Genomic DNA, 15,063 nt, shown 5'->3' on the forward strand with positions numbered 1-15,063 from the left:
ATGATTTCGCCATGAAACCATTCATCTACGCCCATATGCTGCAGTTAAAATGTGATTTAACAACCCCATTCAATGCCGGCGAGAGAAACAGACACAGAGAGACGGACAGACACAGGCACCAAGAGGCATTAAGTGATAATAAAAAATAAAGAGAAAGGAGAGACGATGAGGAGCCTTGGGCATGTAGATGAAGTGGAGGTAAAAGAGAAAACAGAGAAAAGAGGGAACAGAGACAATGAATGAAAAAGTTGAAAGCCATACAGTGCTGTTATTGATCTTTAGTTTGGAAAGAGAGCAATAGACTGAAAGAGAGAAAAGGGCAAAAAGAAATGGAGGCGACAGACATGAATGCATAGAACAGAAGGTCAAGAGAAATATGTCTTTGAATTAAGCTCAACCACATTACATTCTTGGATCAATTACTACTTACTTTGGCATTAGAAATAAGTGAAATGTAGATTTCTGGCATAAGGATGAAACACTGAAATGTTAAATAGAGACAAAGGCAAAAACAAAAAGATGTAGAAAACTAGAAGGGAACCTAAAGATGTAAATGGCTCTGGCTAGTCAGACTGGAATGAAAGTTGGGGGGACTGTAATCGGCTGTGATAAATGGAATCGCTGCATAATTACTTTCTCTAACTCTACCAGTGTTGATCCACACCCCTCGCATGCCCGTACCCAAGGGTGGAGACAAAGAGAGAGAACTTAAGAATGGAGAGATATAATGAAAGAGATACAGACATTAGGAGGGGGGGAGAGAAAGAAATGGAAAACGCAGAGTGGGAGATAGAGAAAGAAACAAGAGAAAAAGAAGGGAGAATATAAGACAAAAGTCTTAGGCTATAAATGAGCTCATTTACTTGTTCTCATCTCGCCTCCATCATGTTTTACCTGCTACTGCGTGAGAGGAATGCAGCTTCTCCACAAGCTCATCCCTTCTCTCTCGAGCATACTGCCACCCCAATGGAAAACACATAAAGAATTGGAATTCTACATTTCACAGGTTTCATTAAAAAAATGTCCACTTTAAGAAAAACTGTTATTGGAAATAACTTAATTTAACTCTGTCTGGATAATAAATAAACTACGTATAGACTGATAAATGAACTTGCACATGAACGCTGTTAATCAGGTATACACTGGCAATAGCCATTAACTTTCAACTCAAAAAAAATCCTTTCACAATCATATTTAACGTTTTTATATTATATATTTTAATAAAAACACAATTGTATATAAATTGTGTTTTATGTACAGACCAGCCAACCTCAAACTACTCTTTGAGGGAATAATTTAACAACTTGACTGAGCTGCATTACATTGATTTCTGTCCTTAACATCAAACTGTAAATTCAATGACAGGAAATGAAGTTTTTTAGCTGTTAAAGTGTCGGTGTGACTCCGAAATTTACCAGCAGTGTCCACTATTGAATAAATGCAAACTCTTTAATGAGTCTAGACAGTCAAAGTGAATGAGTTAATAACCGATGTAAGAGAGGAAGTAAGTAAGAATTCGAAAGTCTGTTACTGAGTGCACTGAGGTATGAACACCATAAATGACAGTGTGTGTAAAGAGACAGAGGGGAAAACAAATGCAGAGAGAGGGAGGGAGACATCTTAAAGAGCTCCACACAGATCTGGGGAAAGACAGAGGCAGATAAAAGGCAGAAATAGCCTGAAAAAGATGGACAAGAGACTGAATAAGTAATGAATGAATGAATGAGCTCTTACTGGGGGTCCAGAAGGTCCTGGAGGACCTTTGCTGTCCTGGGAGCAGGTGCAGGCATGAGGCATGGGAGAGCACTGCTCCTCAACTCTCTGAAAGCACACAGAAATAGCTTACAGCGCCACTTTGTCTGTTTTTTGGCAAGTTGTGAGCAGCAGCATTTATGATTTCACCTATGAACACCTGGAGCGGAGCAAGACAGCGATGGGAAAGCATGCTCTTCATTAGCTAACTTGTCTTACGTCTCTGGACTCCCGACTGTCTGAGCTGCTTCTTGACTACTGATAGACTATTCTGTCAAAACTAACCATTGAGAAACTGCCCTGCCCTGTTGAGAAACAGTACTACTTGTACTGTGGAGTGCATTTAAATTTTACAGATTTCATTGGATTGTATCACACTGGGGGTGTTTCTAATATGGCCCAAAAATTTGAAACATCTCCCAATATATACAGCATCATAATTCAGTACTACCAATAACTACAGCCTAACCATCTCCAGAAAGCTGAAGCTTAAGTTTTCTGAATCAGCAAAAGCTTATCATTGTTACGCGTCACATAAATATTGGCTTATTGCATCACACCTGAATGTAAAGGTGTACCTAGTTACCTGGTTACTCAGTGTATCTGTTTGTTGGGTATGTTCTATGCCTGAGGTGTATGTGTGAGAAAGACAACGCTGGTCACTCCTGATGTGCTCATTCAGTGCATTTCTTTCACATGAATGAAATTACCCACAAGACTGCAGGCATTATTTGCAGTGGCATATCTTTGCCAGTGCTAATAGCCATTCCCACAGATTCAGAGTAATTTGGCTTTAATTCTGATTTTATCATTCTGGTTTCATCATAACTCAATTTGATCCTAACCACAATTATCCCTCTAATTATCTGAGGCTGTAATAATCAGAGCTCTACACTACTGTACACTCAGAGAGGAGAGGCAGAAAACGATGTATCAAAATGTCTCAGCATGTGTGTGTGTGTGTGTGTGTGTGTGTGTCAGAGAGTGTAATGTACGTATTAGTTTCTTACCAATGCTGGCAGCTCGCAACACTTATCTCTGCTGGCCCAGGATGTGCTGCAGATGATGTCAAACATCTGGAGCTGAAACTGTAAACACACACATGAATCAGTTTACTTCACGCACGCACACAGGCATGCGCGCGCACACACACACACACACACACACACACACACACAGACAAACCAATTCCATTAATGCTGCAATTATAATATTATCAGTAAACGCATTTCAAAATGCAGACATAAAACAGAGGCGACATTACAAACGGTATTTTGTAATGATGTGGTTTTGCGGAGATAAGAAACAAGAGCAGAGACAGTTTGGCTCCTTACAAGCTCTAACGACCCGCTGAAAAGTGCTGGGAGATACAACACGAAGTCTGGCTGATAGCTTTGACGAGCAAAACAAATGTACTGGAGGCTCCGCTAGTCTTAAACTATAGACCAGGCTGTTTTTGGCTCGTGTCTCATTCATTCCTAAAGATTATCATCGTGAGTGACGAAGCGGCCCGCTGACACATACTGTGTATTTGATTAGAGGGGCCGTTTCTAGTGCCTACATCAGTGCCTTCTAAGCACCCAGAGACGAACGAGATGTTTCACTACACTAACCTTCAACAAAGATCTAAATCAAACCTATATACATGTACAGTGCATATCACAGACACGACTTAAACTATGGAAACTCCAGCTTTGACTTAATGACTGTGAAAATGTTTTATCTAAGGCGTTAAACACATACAGACATGAACACAGGACTGCAGACTTGATGAGATTCTGTTCGGCTCGTGGAAAACTGTTTGTTATTCTCTCTGCTACTGTTTCAGTTACACAATTATAATCTTCATTACTTTATTTAAAGAGAAGTCTTCTGAATGGAAACATACATAGGACCTGGTTTGATCAGGCTTCATCTTTACTTGGTGTTTGCATAGTGCACCGTGTGTTAGTTCAAATGCAGACAGGAGTCCCCCGAACAAGTTTAATAGCAGTCAGCGCACTTTATCATCTATGTCAAATGTCATATATCGAATCCTATAAATAGTCCAATGTAATCAGAAAATGTATGACAATAAAAGGAAATCTGAGTCAAACATTTTTAATTACTGGAGAGCTAAGGCCTGTCCTGCAGCCCGGGTGAAACAGTCTTATCCAATTAATTAAAACCCTTCTATTACAAACACCACGGGGGGTTTTAGACTTAAAAGAGTAAGCAGTTTCGGTTAAACTGGAACTAATGCTGAGACCTAAAAGATACAGACTCCCTGTGATCAGTTTGGGGTTTTGACCCAGATTCATAGAAATGGTGAACTGGCTGGCTGAAGCCTTGAGAAAATTGTCACAAATTTTATTAAATGATTTAATTTATTCATGCTGATGTACTGTCACTTTTGTAATATTATAAATCAACTCATCATCTGAAAGTCCACAGGCTCAGCTGTTATTATCAACGGGCACAACAATCCTTAAGCTTAAGAGTCGCCTACATGGTGAGAAATGCTTGATGTGGAGCCTAAAAACAAAATAGTTAGAAGCCAAATAAAGCAACCATTATGGTTTCATTTTCAAACATGTTTCCAAACGTGACAAACACAAAAACTGTCCAACCAGGTAAGAACAACCTAGTAGTACGTGGGGAAATGTCACAGTTTTCTTTAAAATCTCTTCATGCAGCATTTTCCAGCAGATATATTTCTTTGGAGCAGCGATAAAGTATACATTTACAAACAGCAGTGCTCAGTACTCCCAGAGGCCTGTGATATCTCACCTTCTCCCCTTGCCTGTGTGTTTTTTTGAGTGCTTGTGCTACTTAATGGTTAGAGCACAGCAAACAACTACATGTACAGCACTTTATAAATTTCCACTAAATAATAAATAAAATTAACTCCCACCAAGTGACTCACCGAGATGGTTTTAGATATTAATGGATGCTGTTTTAATGGTGTAACGGCCATAATGGTGCGCGTACACAAACACACACACACCTTGCAAGTTGATCATTCCAATCAATGCACCAGGGACAGTTATAGCAACCAGATGGTTATCACTTGATTAAAGCAGATTTATATTTATTCCTTCTTTAACTCTCCCATCATTTTAATGAATATGTGAAACAGATTGTGAGATAAATTCGGACATGTTACTCCAACTTAAACAGTTTGTCGTTTTCTTGATTTTGCTGACCCTCTCATACTCTACTGCTATAACTTTCTTATACCTCCTGTCTGGAGGACACCTGTCTCAAACCCTGAACACACAGGCATGATCTATTCCGACTGCTTTTAATATTGTGAACAAAAAAAGGGTTAGAAATTAAATTCTACTGACTGGAGCAGAGTTGTCCTGTCTGCCTCTGGACCGAACCATCCTTCCGAGGATCTCCACTCCATCAGTGGTGATGTTTCCAGCAGCATTGATGGATTTCTCCCCAACCGGAGAGCAATCTAACACCACCTTCACTGATGTTTTGCTGACGGTTACATGGAGCTGTGTGGAAGAGAGAGAATAAGGTGTTTTAGACTTTCTTTGGGAGTATTTCTCGAACCACAGTTATGTTTAACACCTGTGGAGCAGATAAGAGCGAGTTTAAGGAGATACAGATGTGCTGTCTACATTATTGTAGCAAGTATAGGTCAGCCCGTTTAGTCTGTATCCATCATTATTGTCTTAAATATATAACCAGACGTGAACACAAACTACTGTATAGACAGAATCAATAAAGCAAGAGTTGTAACATCACTCTAAGTGCAGCATTTTCACAGGACAGCAGCCAGAATTCAAAGTGTTCAACAACCTTTTGTGTGTATAAGCACCAACAACAATAGGCCACCTCTTGACTGACAAGTCACAGTGACAATGACTTCCTTTGATTTTGTGCCAAAAGCATCTAAACACACAAATCGGCCCGTCCAGTCGGAGTGACTGTGAGCTCAAACTGCCTCCTTTGAGGAAACCACTGCAAGTGCGATGAACTGTGAAATTCAACTGGTGGCATGGTTAATGAGCAAAGGGGGCTGCGTCCTGCTGAAGGGAAGTAATAAACCAGACTATTAGCACCTGCATATTTCACCATTATGGGAGGTTTTCCAACACTCTTTCTCTTTCACACCCTCAATAAAAAACACACACGCACTATAAGTCAAAAGGTACATGAATGCATGTGTGCAGCACATACACCTCTACACACACACGCGCACGCACACACACACAGTAATATGCGGCTAATGTAGAGTTAGACAAAGTTCATATTCGAGTGTCAGAGCCCATTCCTTGGTTGACGTCTGGACGGCTGCTTTATAATGACTTTCTGTTCTCATCCTCCATTCTGCACACTTCACTGGGCACGTGTGTGTGTGTGTGTGTGTGTGTGTGTGCTGTACCTTTCTAGCATAAAAGATGTTGAAAATCCTCTAAGGTGCTGGTATTTTCTGGCATTTAGTGGTTTCAGTTAAGGTTAACATTAGTGGTTAGGGAATGAACATAGGGCATTGAAATGCCTAAGGTATATAAATGTATACGTTTCTGTGAATGTGTCATATATATGCTTGTGTGTATGTGTGTGTGTGTGTGTGTGTGTGTCACTCTCCTTCAGGCTAGCTGGTTCTTCCATTTATTCCAGCAGTGACCCAGACTTATTTTCTCTCTGGAGCAAGTTTATTCTTGAAAACTGAGTATTTGAACCATTCATCTGTTCTTTCATTTGTACTATTACCAACAGTAATGTCACAAAATATGCAGTTTATTTTTAATCAGCTGTTTTTTTTAGGGCTATAAATTCACAGGTTAGCATTAAGATGTACATCTAACACTCTAATGGCTTAGATTTGAGCTACCACTGAAATAACTTTCAGTTCATGCAAATGCTCTTTACAGTAAAAAAAAAAAAGCCTCTGAAAACATCATATTAAAGTAATTTTCCATTACATTTCCCCATATATGGACATTTACAGCTTGTGGACATGATACAAGCAGCTTTGATAATGGTATTTTCCTTCCAGTCTGAACTACTGTCATTCTTTTTCTAAACAAAATTAAAATAAACTTGCAGAGACTTATGTTACAAATGAATAGCAAAAACAGATCTGTACTTCATAACCATGCAACGATAATATGACCCTGATGAAAATGATGATGATGATGATGACGGGTTACTTAACCCCAGAAAGTGTGAAGTCTATACCACAGTGAATGAAGGACTAGTGTTCTTAAACTTTGCATGCTAGAAATTGCTGAAATCTAAAATTTAAGCAAACCACAGGAACGTCACAACCTTCCACACATTTGTTTCAAAGGTGAAATTCAATTGTATCCACTTGTTCAAGCAGCGTCTACTCATGATCACAGTCACTATGGCAGCATCTGAGGCCAGTATATAGTACAGATTAAGATTTTGAATGGGTAAGTTTAAAGCTAATTTAAAAATTACAAACGCAGTTGTTTATTTGTTGTTGTTTCTCTTTATCCGCATCTCCAATACAAAAAATATCAATGGCATAATGTTTTTCACTCTGCGCTGCTGCTGGAGGGTGACATGGTGGCCTGGAAACAACAGGATGCATCCACACAGCTAATGTTGCTGCCAGCACAAGATGAATTAGCCTCTCAGACGCACACAGTCTTGTATTTTCTAATGCTGCCGCTGTCTCACACATCAACAGTATCTTTCTTTAATGTAAAGCACCTCATCTGTTTGCATCACTCTGTCAGCAGATGGCCATAGTTTTTTCTTTATCGGACTTCTTTTTTCTTATCATTGCTCAGACATATAAGACAAATTACCTTTTATTTTCTAAATCACTGACAGTGCTACATTATCTTTGTCATATTGCATGTATGACTTTGTAGTAATCTCACAAATAGAATAACAACTCCGTTGCACTTCGATAGCAAAAAACCCCGAACGCTGAGCTATCGACTTAATATTATCTTTACTGAATATAAATGACAAAACAAGGGAAAAAAAAACAGGAAAACTGAAAAGTGCCCTGTGTGCAGCTGGGACTTTCTCTAATAGCTTGATGCTCTTGGCGTATTTATCTCTGAACACAGAATGATTTAACGTCATAAGAAACTGAAAACTATAGTTCTTGAGAGCATATTTATGGCAGCTACCAAAAGTTGAAAGAGCAAAATTTATAGCAAAATATTTAAAGCATCGCAATCGAAACAACGGAATAGAAGAAGATAAAACAGGGAAGAAACGCTAAGAAATGGAAGAGGAAAAGTAGAATCATAAAGCACTTTATCTCACCTTTTGGTGACTTCTAAACAGAAAATGAGGTAGTGTCTCTGATAGAGAGATGAAACTGGAAAATTGGCACACAGACAAACACACACACACTTAAATTGTTATGGCACTTTTTAAACATGCTGTGTGAGATAATGTGGCTTGAAGAAGATGAGTCTATCAGTATGTCTGCTGACTCAGCCAGTCTCTGACCTGCACTTAAAAAATGTGCATGCGCCTGCTCGCTTATGCATGTTTGAATGAGTGTGTGTGAAGGTGTGCATGCATCCAGAGTGCTTTTGTATGAATGGCTGCCTGTTGAACTTTTGAGCACATGCATCAGTGCATGCATGTGTGCATGCCCTCGCACTATGTCTTTGTCTGTGTGTGTACAATGTGTGTGTGTGTTTTCTCATTTCCTGTCCTCTCTAGTCAGCAATATTTCAGTCAACCCTAATATGCTGCGTTCACAGTGGGGAAAACTGTAAACAAAGTCAGCGTCCTCTGCTCTTGACTTCCTGTTAAGCTCAAAGATGACCAAGTAATATTTTATACTGTTATATGGGGAAAAAGGAAATATAAACACAAGTTTCATTACAGCTGGAGACATTTGACAATGTTTAAAAATCCCACATGTGACAACTGCCAAGTTAGTCATTAAGCAACGGTTACAATGGAAATGAGGTTAGCACTATATCTCTGTCCCATGACATGTGTGGGAACAAATTCAATGATGAATACATTTTAAAAAACAAGAAACATCTGCAGTGTTGACAGACTACTAAAAAGTCATGAAAACACTTTTTGATCTGCATTTAGTATCAAGATTATAATCTCTATGTTCAAGACCACAAATTATCCTAAAAAGTAGCAACTAAAACATCCAAGATGTTGCTTCAAGTTACACTTGACCGACCTAAATTGCTTTTTCAGGTTATTCTGTGATAACTGTGTTATCATAAGTTTGATAACACAATGAAAATATTCCAAACCAGTGCAGGCACAAGAAACTTCTTCACTTTCTGCTTCCTTCTGGATTACTAATCAAGTTGTTAATCGTCAAGAAGACAGATCCAACCACCACATAACACCGTCTCTTCTCTTCCTTTTGCAAACAAACACAGCGTCTGGCATCCCAAATTTGTCCTTCCAGCAGACACATTTATTTCTAGTTGCCGTTTCTGTTTCTCCATTATCATTTTTTCTTTTTTCCAAGAAGCTACCAACATTTATGGAAACAGCTTTGTAATAATCATTTATAGGCAAATGAATTAACAGAGAATTCTGTATTTCACTCAGTGAAATATTGTGGATTACTGTAAGCTGGACAGCTCCAAAAGCACTGGTGCAAATTATTTCCTGTGTGTAAATTTTTACAGTGCACAAGGACAGCTTTAAGTGCACTCTAACATTTTTAATGTGAGGCATTTAATCATTTCGGGGGATGCAGAAAAAGTGCTCATACACACATAATATGGCTCTGAGCAATGTGTTACATTCTCACTTCTCTCTATGTCTATATGTCTCTGTTTCTTTCTATGTTTTTCTGCCTGCATTTCTCTTTGTGTCTCAAGCTCACTGTCATATCCATTTCTTCCTCAGCTCTCCCTCCTTCACCTGTTTCTGCTCTCTGTCTTCTCTCAGTTTGTGCGTGTGCTTCACTGAGCAGTGACAGATCCTGCTGGGTATTCCTGCTTTCACATGATGTGTCTTCATATGGTAATCCCTTTATAGCGGACACAGGAACATGCACGCGCACATGGACACTCCTCTTATTCACTTGTCATCCTGTCTAAGCAGAGACCAACACTTCCTCTGTCAGCCAGTCTCCTGCATCTGTTCCCTCTCTCAACATTTTCATGTTCGCCAGCAGAAGGACAGAAAACAATGACAAGACAAGACAAAAGGCGCAAAGAATGATGGACAGCTACTCCCTGACATTTTGAGGATTGAGATAAAGAAAGACAGGCAGAGAGTTGGTGGGCTGGTACTGGTTTGTTTTCAGCAGAAATCCCCAGAGTACCAGGAAAGAAAGTACATAACGGCAGCTGTACAGCAACAAAACAATACTGAAGACTTAACCACTCTTTTAAAAGGTAACAAACAATACAGGCAAATGTACATTTCCATCAGCCCTGCTGAAGTAAATACGACCCCCGAACATTGAGGTTAATTCAAAGAACATGTCCACAACGCAAAATAATTGATTATTATATGGCAAGTTGCTATTATTATTTTGTTTTAGTAAATGTTAAAATTTAATGCCAAAGTGTTTTGCAATGTGAATTTGTCATTCACTAGGCCTGTTGAGGCCAAACCAATGTCATTATTTTTTTCAGCAGAGGCGTTTGCATCATTATTTATTCCATAATTTCTTTTTCCACAAAACACTTTCTCGTCTCAAGTGAGCAGAAAATTGTCTTTTATTGAGGGAATGTCATCAAAATTTGCCATTTCCATTCAGTCTGACTAATTTGATACAACATAATTTACATAAAAATATTTGGACAGAATCCCTGTGATTGAGTGAAATAAGAAATGTTTTTGTCAGAGAGTCAGTCGGGAGACAAACTAATATCGTCTCCAGTGGTCCCGTCTGCGGTCACCAGAGAACAGTAACAGCCACAGAATCATGGAAACTACTACAACTACCACAGATGCTTGCATTTCATAATGATGCACTAATCAAAACCTAGTCTATATTTTGTGCACCCCAAATATACTTTGTTGGAGGTGCTGCATTCATGTCATTTCTGTGGCACTGATTATGGGTTTGAGCTATGGAGATGATTAACTCATCTACAGATTTTTTTTTAACAATTCAGTCTGTTAAATGTCAAAAATAACATCAAATGTCTACTATAACTGTATCATGGGAGACCATAGAGAGCTCTTAACGGAGATGAAATCTGCTGGTTCGCTCCCACTCCGTACACTCCACTGGTTTAAAAACAAAATAAAATGGGTATAGAAAAAGCAGTGGAGAGTAGGAGGGAGAGACAGGAGAGGGAGGAGGGCTATCATCACCTGCACACACACACATACACACACACTCACCACAGCAGCGCTGACAGGTCAAGAGAAAAAATCCAGCTCAAGAGCCACTGGAAAACCACCTGAGGCTCCACAGCTTCAAAAATATCAAAATATAGTCAAGCTTCTGTATTTTGGCCTCTTTCTCAACGGCTGGCCAGAAATCTCCCTGCTCCCTTTGTACCCTTATTACCTGCAAAATTTCATTGCAGCAGATCTGAATATTTATGTACCAAACTCCCAGCTAAGAACTGTAATGTCAGTGTGTGGCGTTGAAGTGGTTCTGGTTTTAATGGACACAAACAGACCAGACATGCACACATTATACTTTAAAATGGCTTAAATATGCCCAAAATCTCTTACCTTATTATAATATGAAGCAGGAGTTAGCACATTAGCATGACACTATAACCAGCATTTTTTAAAATCATTTATTCAATTATTTTTGACAACTTTTTAAAACTTTCTTGAACACATATATTAAAGACCAACCTTGTGGAAGCTGCCGTGGAAGATTTTTTTTATTTCAGTTCCTTCAAAGGTGACGGTTTGGAAGTCTCCTTTGTAGTCATTGTTGAAGAACGTCAAGGTCTTTCCAGCGTCTGTGGGGGGGGGAAGAGATACAAAAAGTTGATGTTCCCATGAAGTTGAAACTCGCCTTGAGCATGTGAATTGTCTCCTGCTATTAATTTCCAATAAAGATCTGGTTTGTGACAACAGAACAACTACATGGGCTGGACAACATTAGCAATACACACTTTGATCTCTTTCACAGAAATGACTAATTTTAATACTGAAAACGTACAAACTTCACTGGATGTATGTTTGACTGATACATGTAAATAATTAATTTATCAACAATAAATTTTATTGTGGTATCGGCATGAAATCTTTGAAGTCATTTTAATGTTACATCATTTTGTATCAAGTTTCTCATGGAAAAAAGTCTCACTAAGCACTGAATGCAACCATCATTCTACAATTATTATTATTTCCCTATTATGCTGATAATATATGTGAGACTGATCAGACTGATCTCCGCTTAAAAACTTAACACTTAAAGGTATGTTTTATAGGGTACAAAAATGTAGCTGTATCCCATCTGTAATTAGTTTCTCCTCTGCCTCACTTGTAAAATGTGCTGCATTATGCATTCACAGTTTATTTAGTGACACTGGGACTGCAGGAGTGGAAGCACACATCTGCTGTTTGAGTTTGTGCTTGTCAGACTGTGTTATGTGTTATGATGCTGGCAAGTCAAAGACAATATAAAGAAGCAAAAACACGAGTGTGTCGAGCTTACTGTCCAGGATCAGTCCCACCAATGGCTCGTTGTCCATGTTGAGGATTTCCCACAATGCAAAGGGCTCCTGCGGGGTCTCGGGTAGTAGTCGGAGCATCATAGAAATGGTGTAGTCAGAGGGTAAACCTTCAGGGTGAAGGTACCTGGAAGACACATGAAAGAACAAGCGCGCACACACACACACACACACACACACACACACACACACACACACACACACACACACACAGACAGTGAGCTTAGTTGTGCCCTAAAGGCATTTATCCACTAAGTGTCTTTTTCAAAGTGCCACTGTCTCTTTTCAGCTGTTGTGAATGCTTTTAGAGAGCTTTCCACTGCCTGAGACTGTCTTTGAGAGCCAGACTCTTTTTGATCACAGAACCTAGCCCTTTTTTTGTGCGGCTGCCTTTGAGTGCTTCAGATATAAATTATCTCAGTTTCAACTTTTCAGAGCGCCCGTCAATGTCACGGAACGGGAAGCTAAAGTTAGAGCTACTTCACAGTAAAAACCAAGGAAAAAAGACAAAAAGACAACATCACAGAAAGAAAGCCATTTCTGAAGCTACTGAATGCTCCTGTTAAGTGTTTGTATGCATGGGTTTCATGCTTGAATATTTCCCTGTGGTATAGTTGGTAAACCTGTGCCTGCAAGCATCAGTCTAATCAAGTTATTAGCTGTGATAAGTATCCTGTGTGAGCGATGAAAATTATATAAAATTAAAAGAGACATACAGAAGGATCTACAGTGTATATCAACATGTGGAAAACAGACAATCAATCAGAGCCAGTTTATTTTTGGGGTGGTTTCTAACTTTCTTTGAAAAGTTATTAATAGTTACTGATAAGTTGCTAAGAGAGTCAGGAAACTACAGGGCATTAAATGTGTACTGGTTACATGTGCAATAAACCTTAATTGTACGTGTGTGTTTGTGTTTTATCAAATTTATACACAACACGAGAGATGCAGTTTTTACAAGTTGTGATTACTTTTAAAAACATTCTGAAATTTACCTATAAGGTCCTGAAAGAGAATGACCTGAAATTGTCAATTTGCTTTTTGTGTTAAATGGCAGAGGGAATTGCAGGGTTTAGTGGAAACTGCATGGTTAAAATGTTACTGCAATAATCTGGTTCTGCTCAGTGCTTTCAGCAAATTTCTTTTTACTGGAGAAATTCCACAGTTTTTAAGTATTTTTTTAACAGTTGAGAGGCTTTCTGCAAAAATGTGCAAGTTTCAAAATAAACTGAATCCAATCTAATAGAACATACAGTGTATTTACATTAATTCATCAGATATACGTGTCTCATCTAAAGTCTGGCTACCACATATGGAAATACAGTCTCACTTTAAAAGGTTCTAATTTTACAAGATCACTATTTGTGGCTGTTAGCATAGGGGCAAATACCGATGGTGGGATAGCAAGTGGAACACAGCCCGTGCGTTATGACTTGAACCTTTATATGTCCGACTACATCAAACAGAGATAAAAGGGAAGATCTCTGACATGTTAGCTTCAGGCTCTGTACTGCATTTTAAGAGTAAAATTCAAGCACAGTACCTAAACCCCAAATTTCCAGATTCTTAAAGCCTATATCATCACATCTAAATAGATATTGTTATAAATATAAATGCAAATGCAGAAAGTTTTCCTTTATACCTACAGAGATCAGTGTATCTTTTTGCTTTGTTTATTTTACCAGCTGTAACTTTGACTGCATGTTTCGATCATGATTATTATCTGGTTTGAGACGCCGGCAGACAAACAAATATGACGACGGGATTGTTTCATTTCAAATATAAAAGATAAAAAATTAAAATGATTTAAATGAGTAATTATGTAGATAAGGCATCAGATTATGCTGAAAATCAGACATTTTTCACAGAGAATAATTGAATTCAAGCATAATCCTCCCCTTGAAAACATAACAGTTAAAATGAAGCATTTTCCAAACTTTCAAGACTTTGTATGAAGGCTTTTCTTTCGCACACATTCACACACTGAAGCTAAGCTACAGGAGCAAGTTGGGGTTCAGTGTCATGCCCAAGGACACTTCGACATGCAGGATCCGATCTGCCAAGTGATGGATGACCCACTCTACCTCTGAGCCACAGCCCCATATAAGTGCAGCTGTAAACAGGAGTCAGATGTAACATGTAATATAAACAATGCTTTCAGATCTCTTCCCCCTTAGTGCGGACATGTCCTCACTTACTTGGTGGGCTGTGACACCATGGCGTTGCGGTGTAATCTGTAACAGGGGAAGCTGTTGAATGAACCGGGCTCCAGAGAAACTCCAGGGATGGTGCTGTACTCCTTCTCAACCAGGCCAAACTTCTCCATCATGCGGAAACCTGCAACACACAATTCATCATTGTCATTATCGCGATCAGCGACCTCCTCCTCCACGTGACGGATGGAGGCTCGACATGTGTGACTGTTGTACAGTATATCAAGCATTCATGCTGTCATCTGCAGCTCTTACCTGCCATTGTGTTACCACTCATCAAAACAGACGGACAAGCTGGAAGGCAGAAAAACCGTCCGTTAGTCTTTAATATTTCAAATTCTCAACCATCAAATAAATCTCTCTTTACTTCCCTTTTTCTTCAGTCACTCTCTATGTCTCTCCAAGAACCCTTTACAAACTTCTTTTTGCCTTTTTTACTCTGTCTGCACCCCCGTCTGACTTCTCTGAACTCTTTTCCCTCCCGGTCTCTTACCCTCGCTCTGTTTTAAACATAAGGT

At 39.1% G+C, this 15,063-nt stretch overlaps 1 protein-coding gene across 1 annotated transcript in view; it reads right to left on the reverse strand.

Moving 5' to 3' along the window:
• The window catches only part of col14a1a (collagen, type XIV, alpha 1a), a 128,767-nt gene that overhangs the window by 34,763 nt on the left and 78,941 nt on the right, over positions 1 to 15,063 (reverse strand). Inside the window, exons 30-36 of the mRNA XM_070834822.1 lie at positions 14,801 to 14,839; positions 14,531 to 14,669; positions 12,317 to 12,459; positions 11,506 to 11,615; positions 5,082 to 5,240; positions 2,763 to 2,840; positions 1,735 to 1,821 (exon numbers count right to left, since the gene is read on the reverse strand). Coding sequence (XP_070690923.1) covers positions 1,735 to 1,821; positions 2,763 to 2,840; positions 5,082 to 5,240; positions 11,506 to 11,615; positions 12,317 to 12,459; positions 14,531 to 14,669; positions 14,801 to 14,839 — 755 coding nt within the window. The remainder of the gene's footprint in view (positions 1 to 1,734; positions 1,822 to 2,762; positions 2,841 to 5,081; positions 5,241 to 11,505; positions 11,616 to 12,316; positions 12,460 to 14,530; positions 14,670 to 14,800; positions 14,840 to 15,063) is intronic.

Source organism: Pempheris klunzingeri, chromosome 8 (genome assembly GCF_042242105.1).
Source record: "Pempheris klunzingeri isolate RE-2024b chromosome 8, fPemKlu1.hap1, whole genome shotgun sequence".
NCBI classification, from domain to species: domain Eukaryota; kingdom Metazoa; phylum Chordata; class Actinopteri; order Acropomatiformes; family Pempheridae; genus Pempheris; species Pempheris klunzingeri.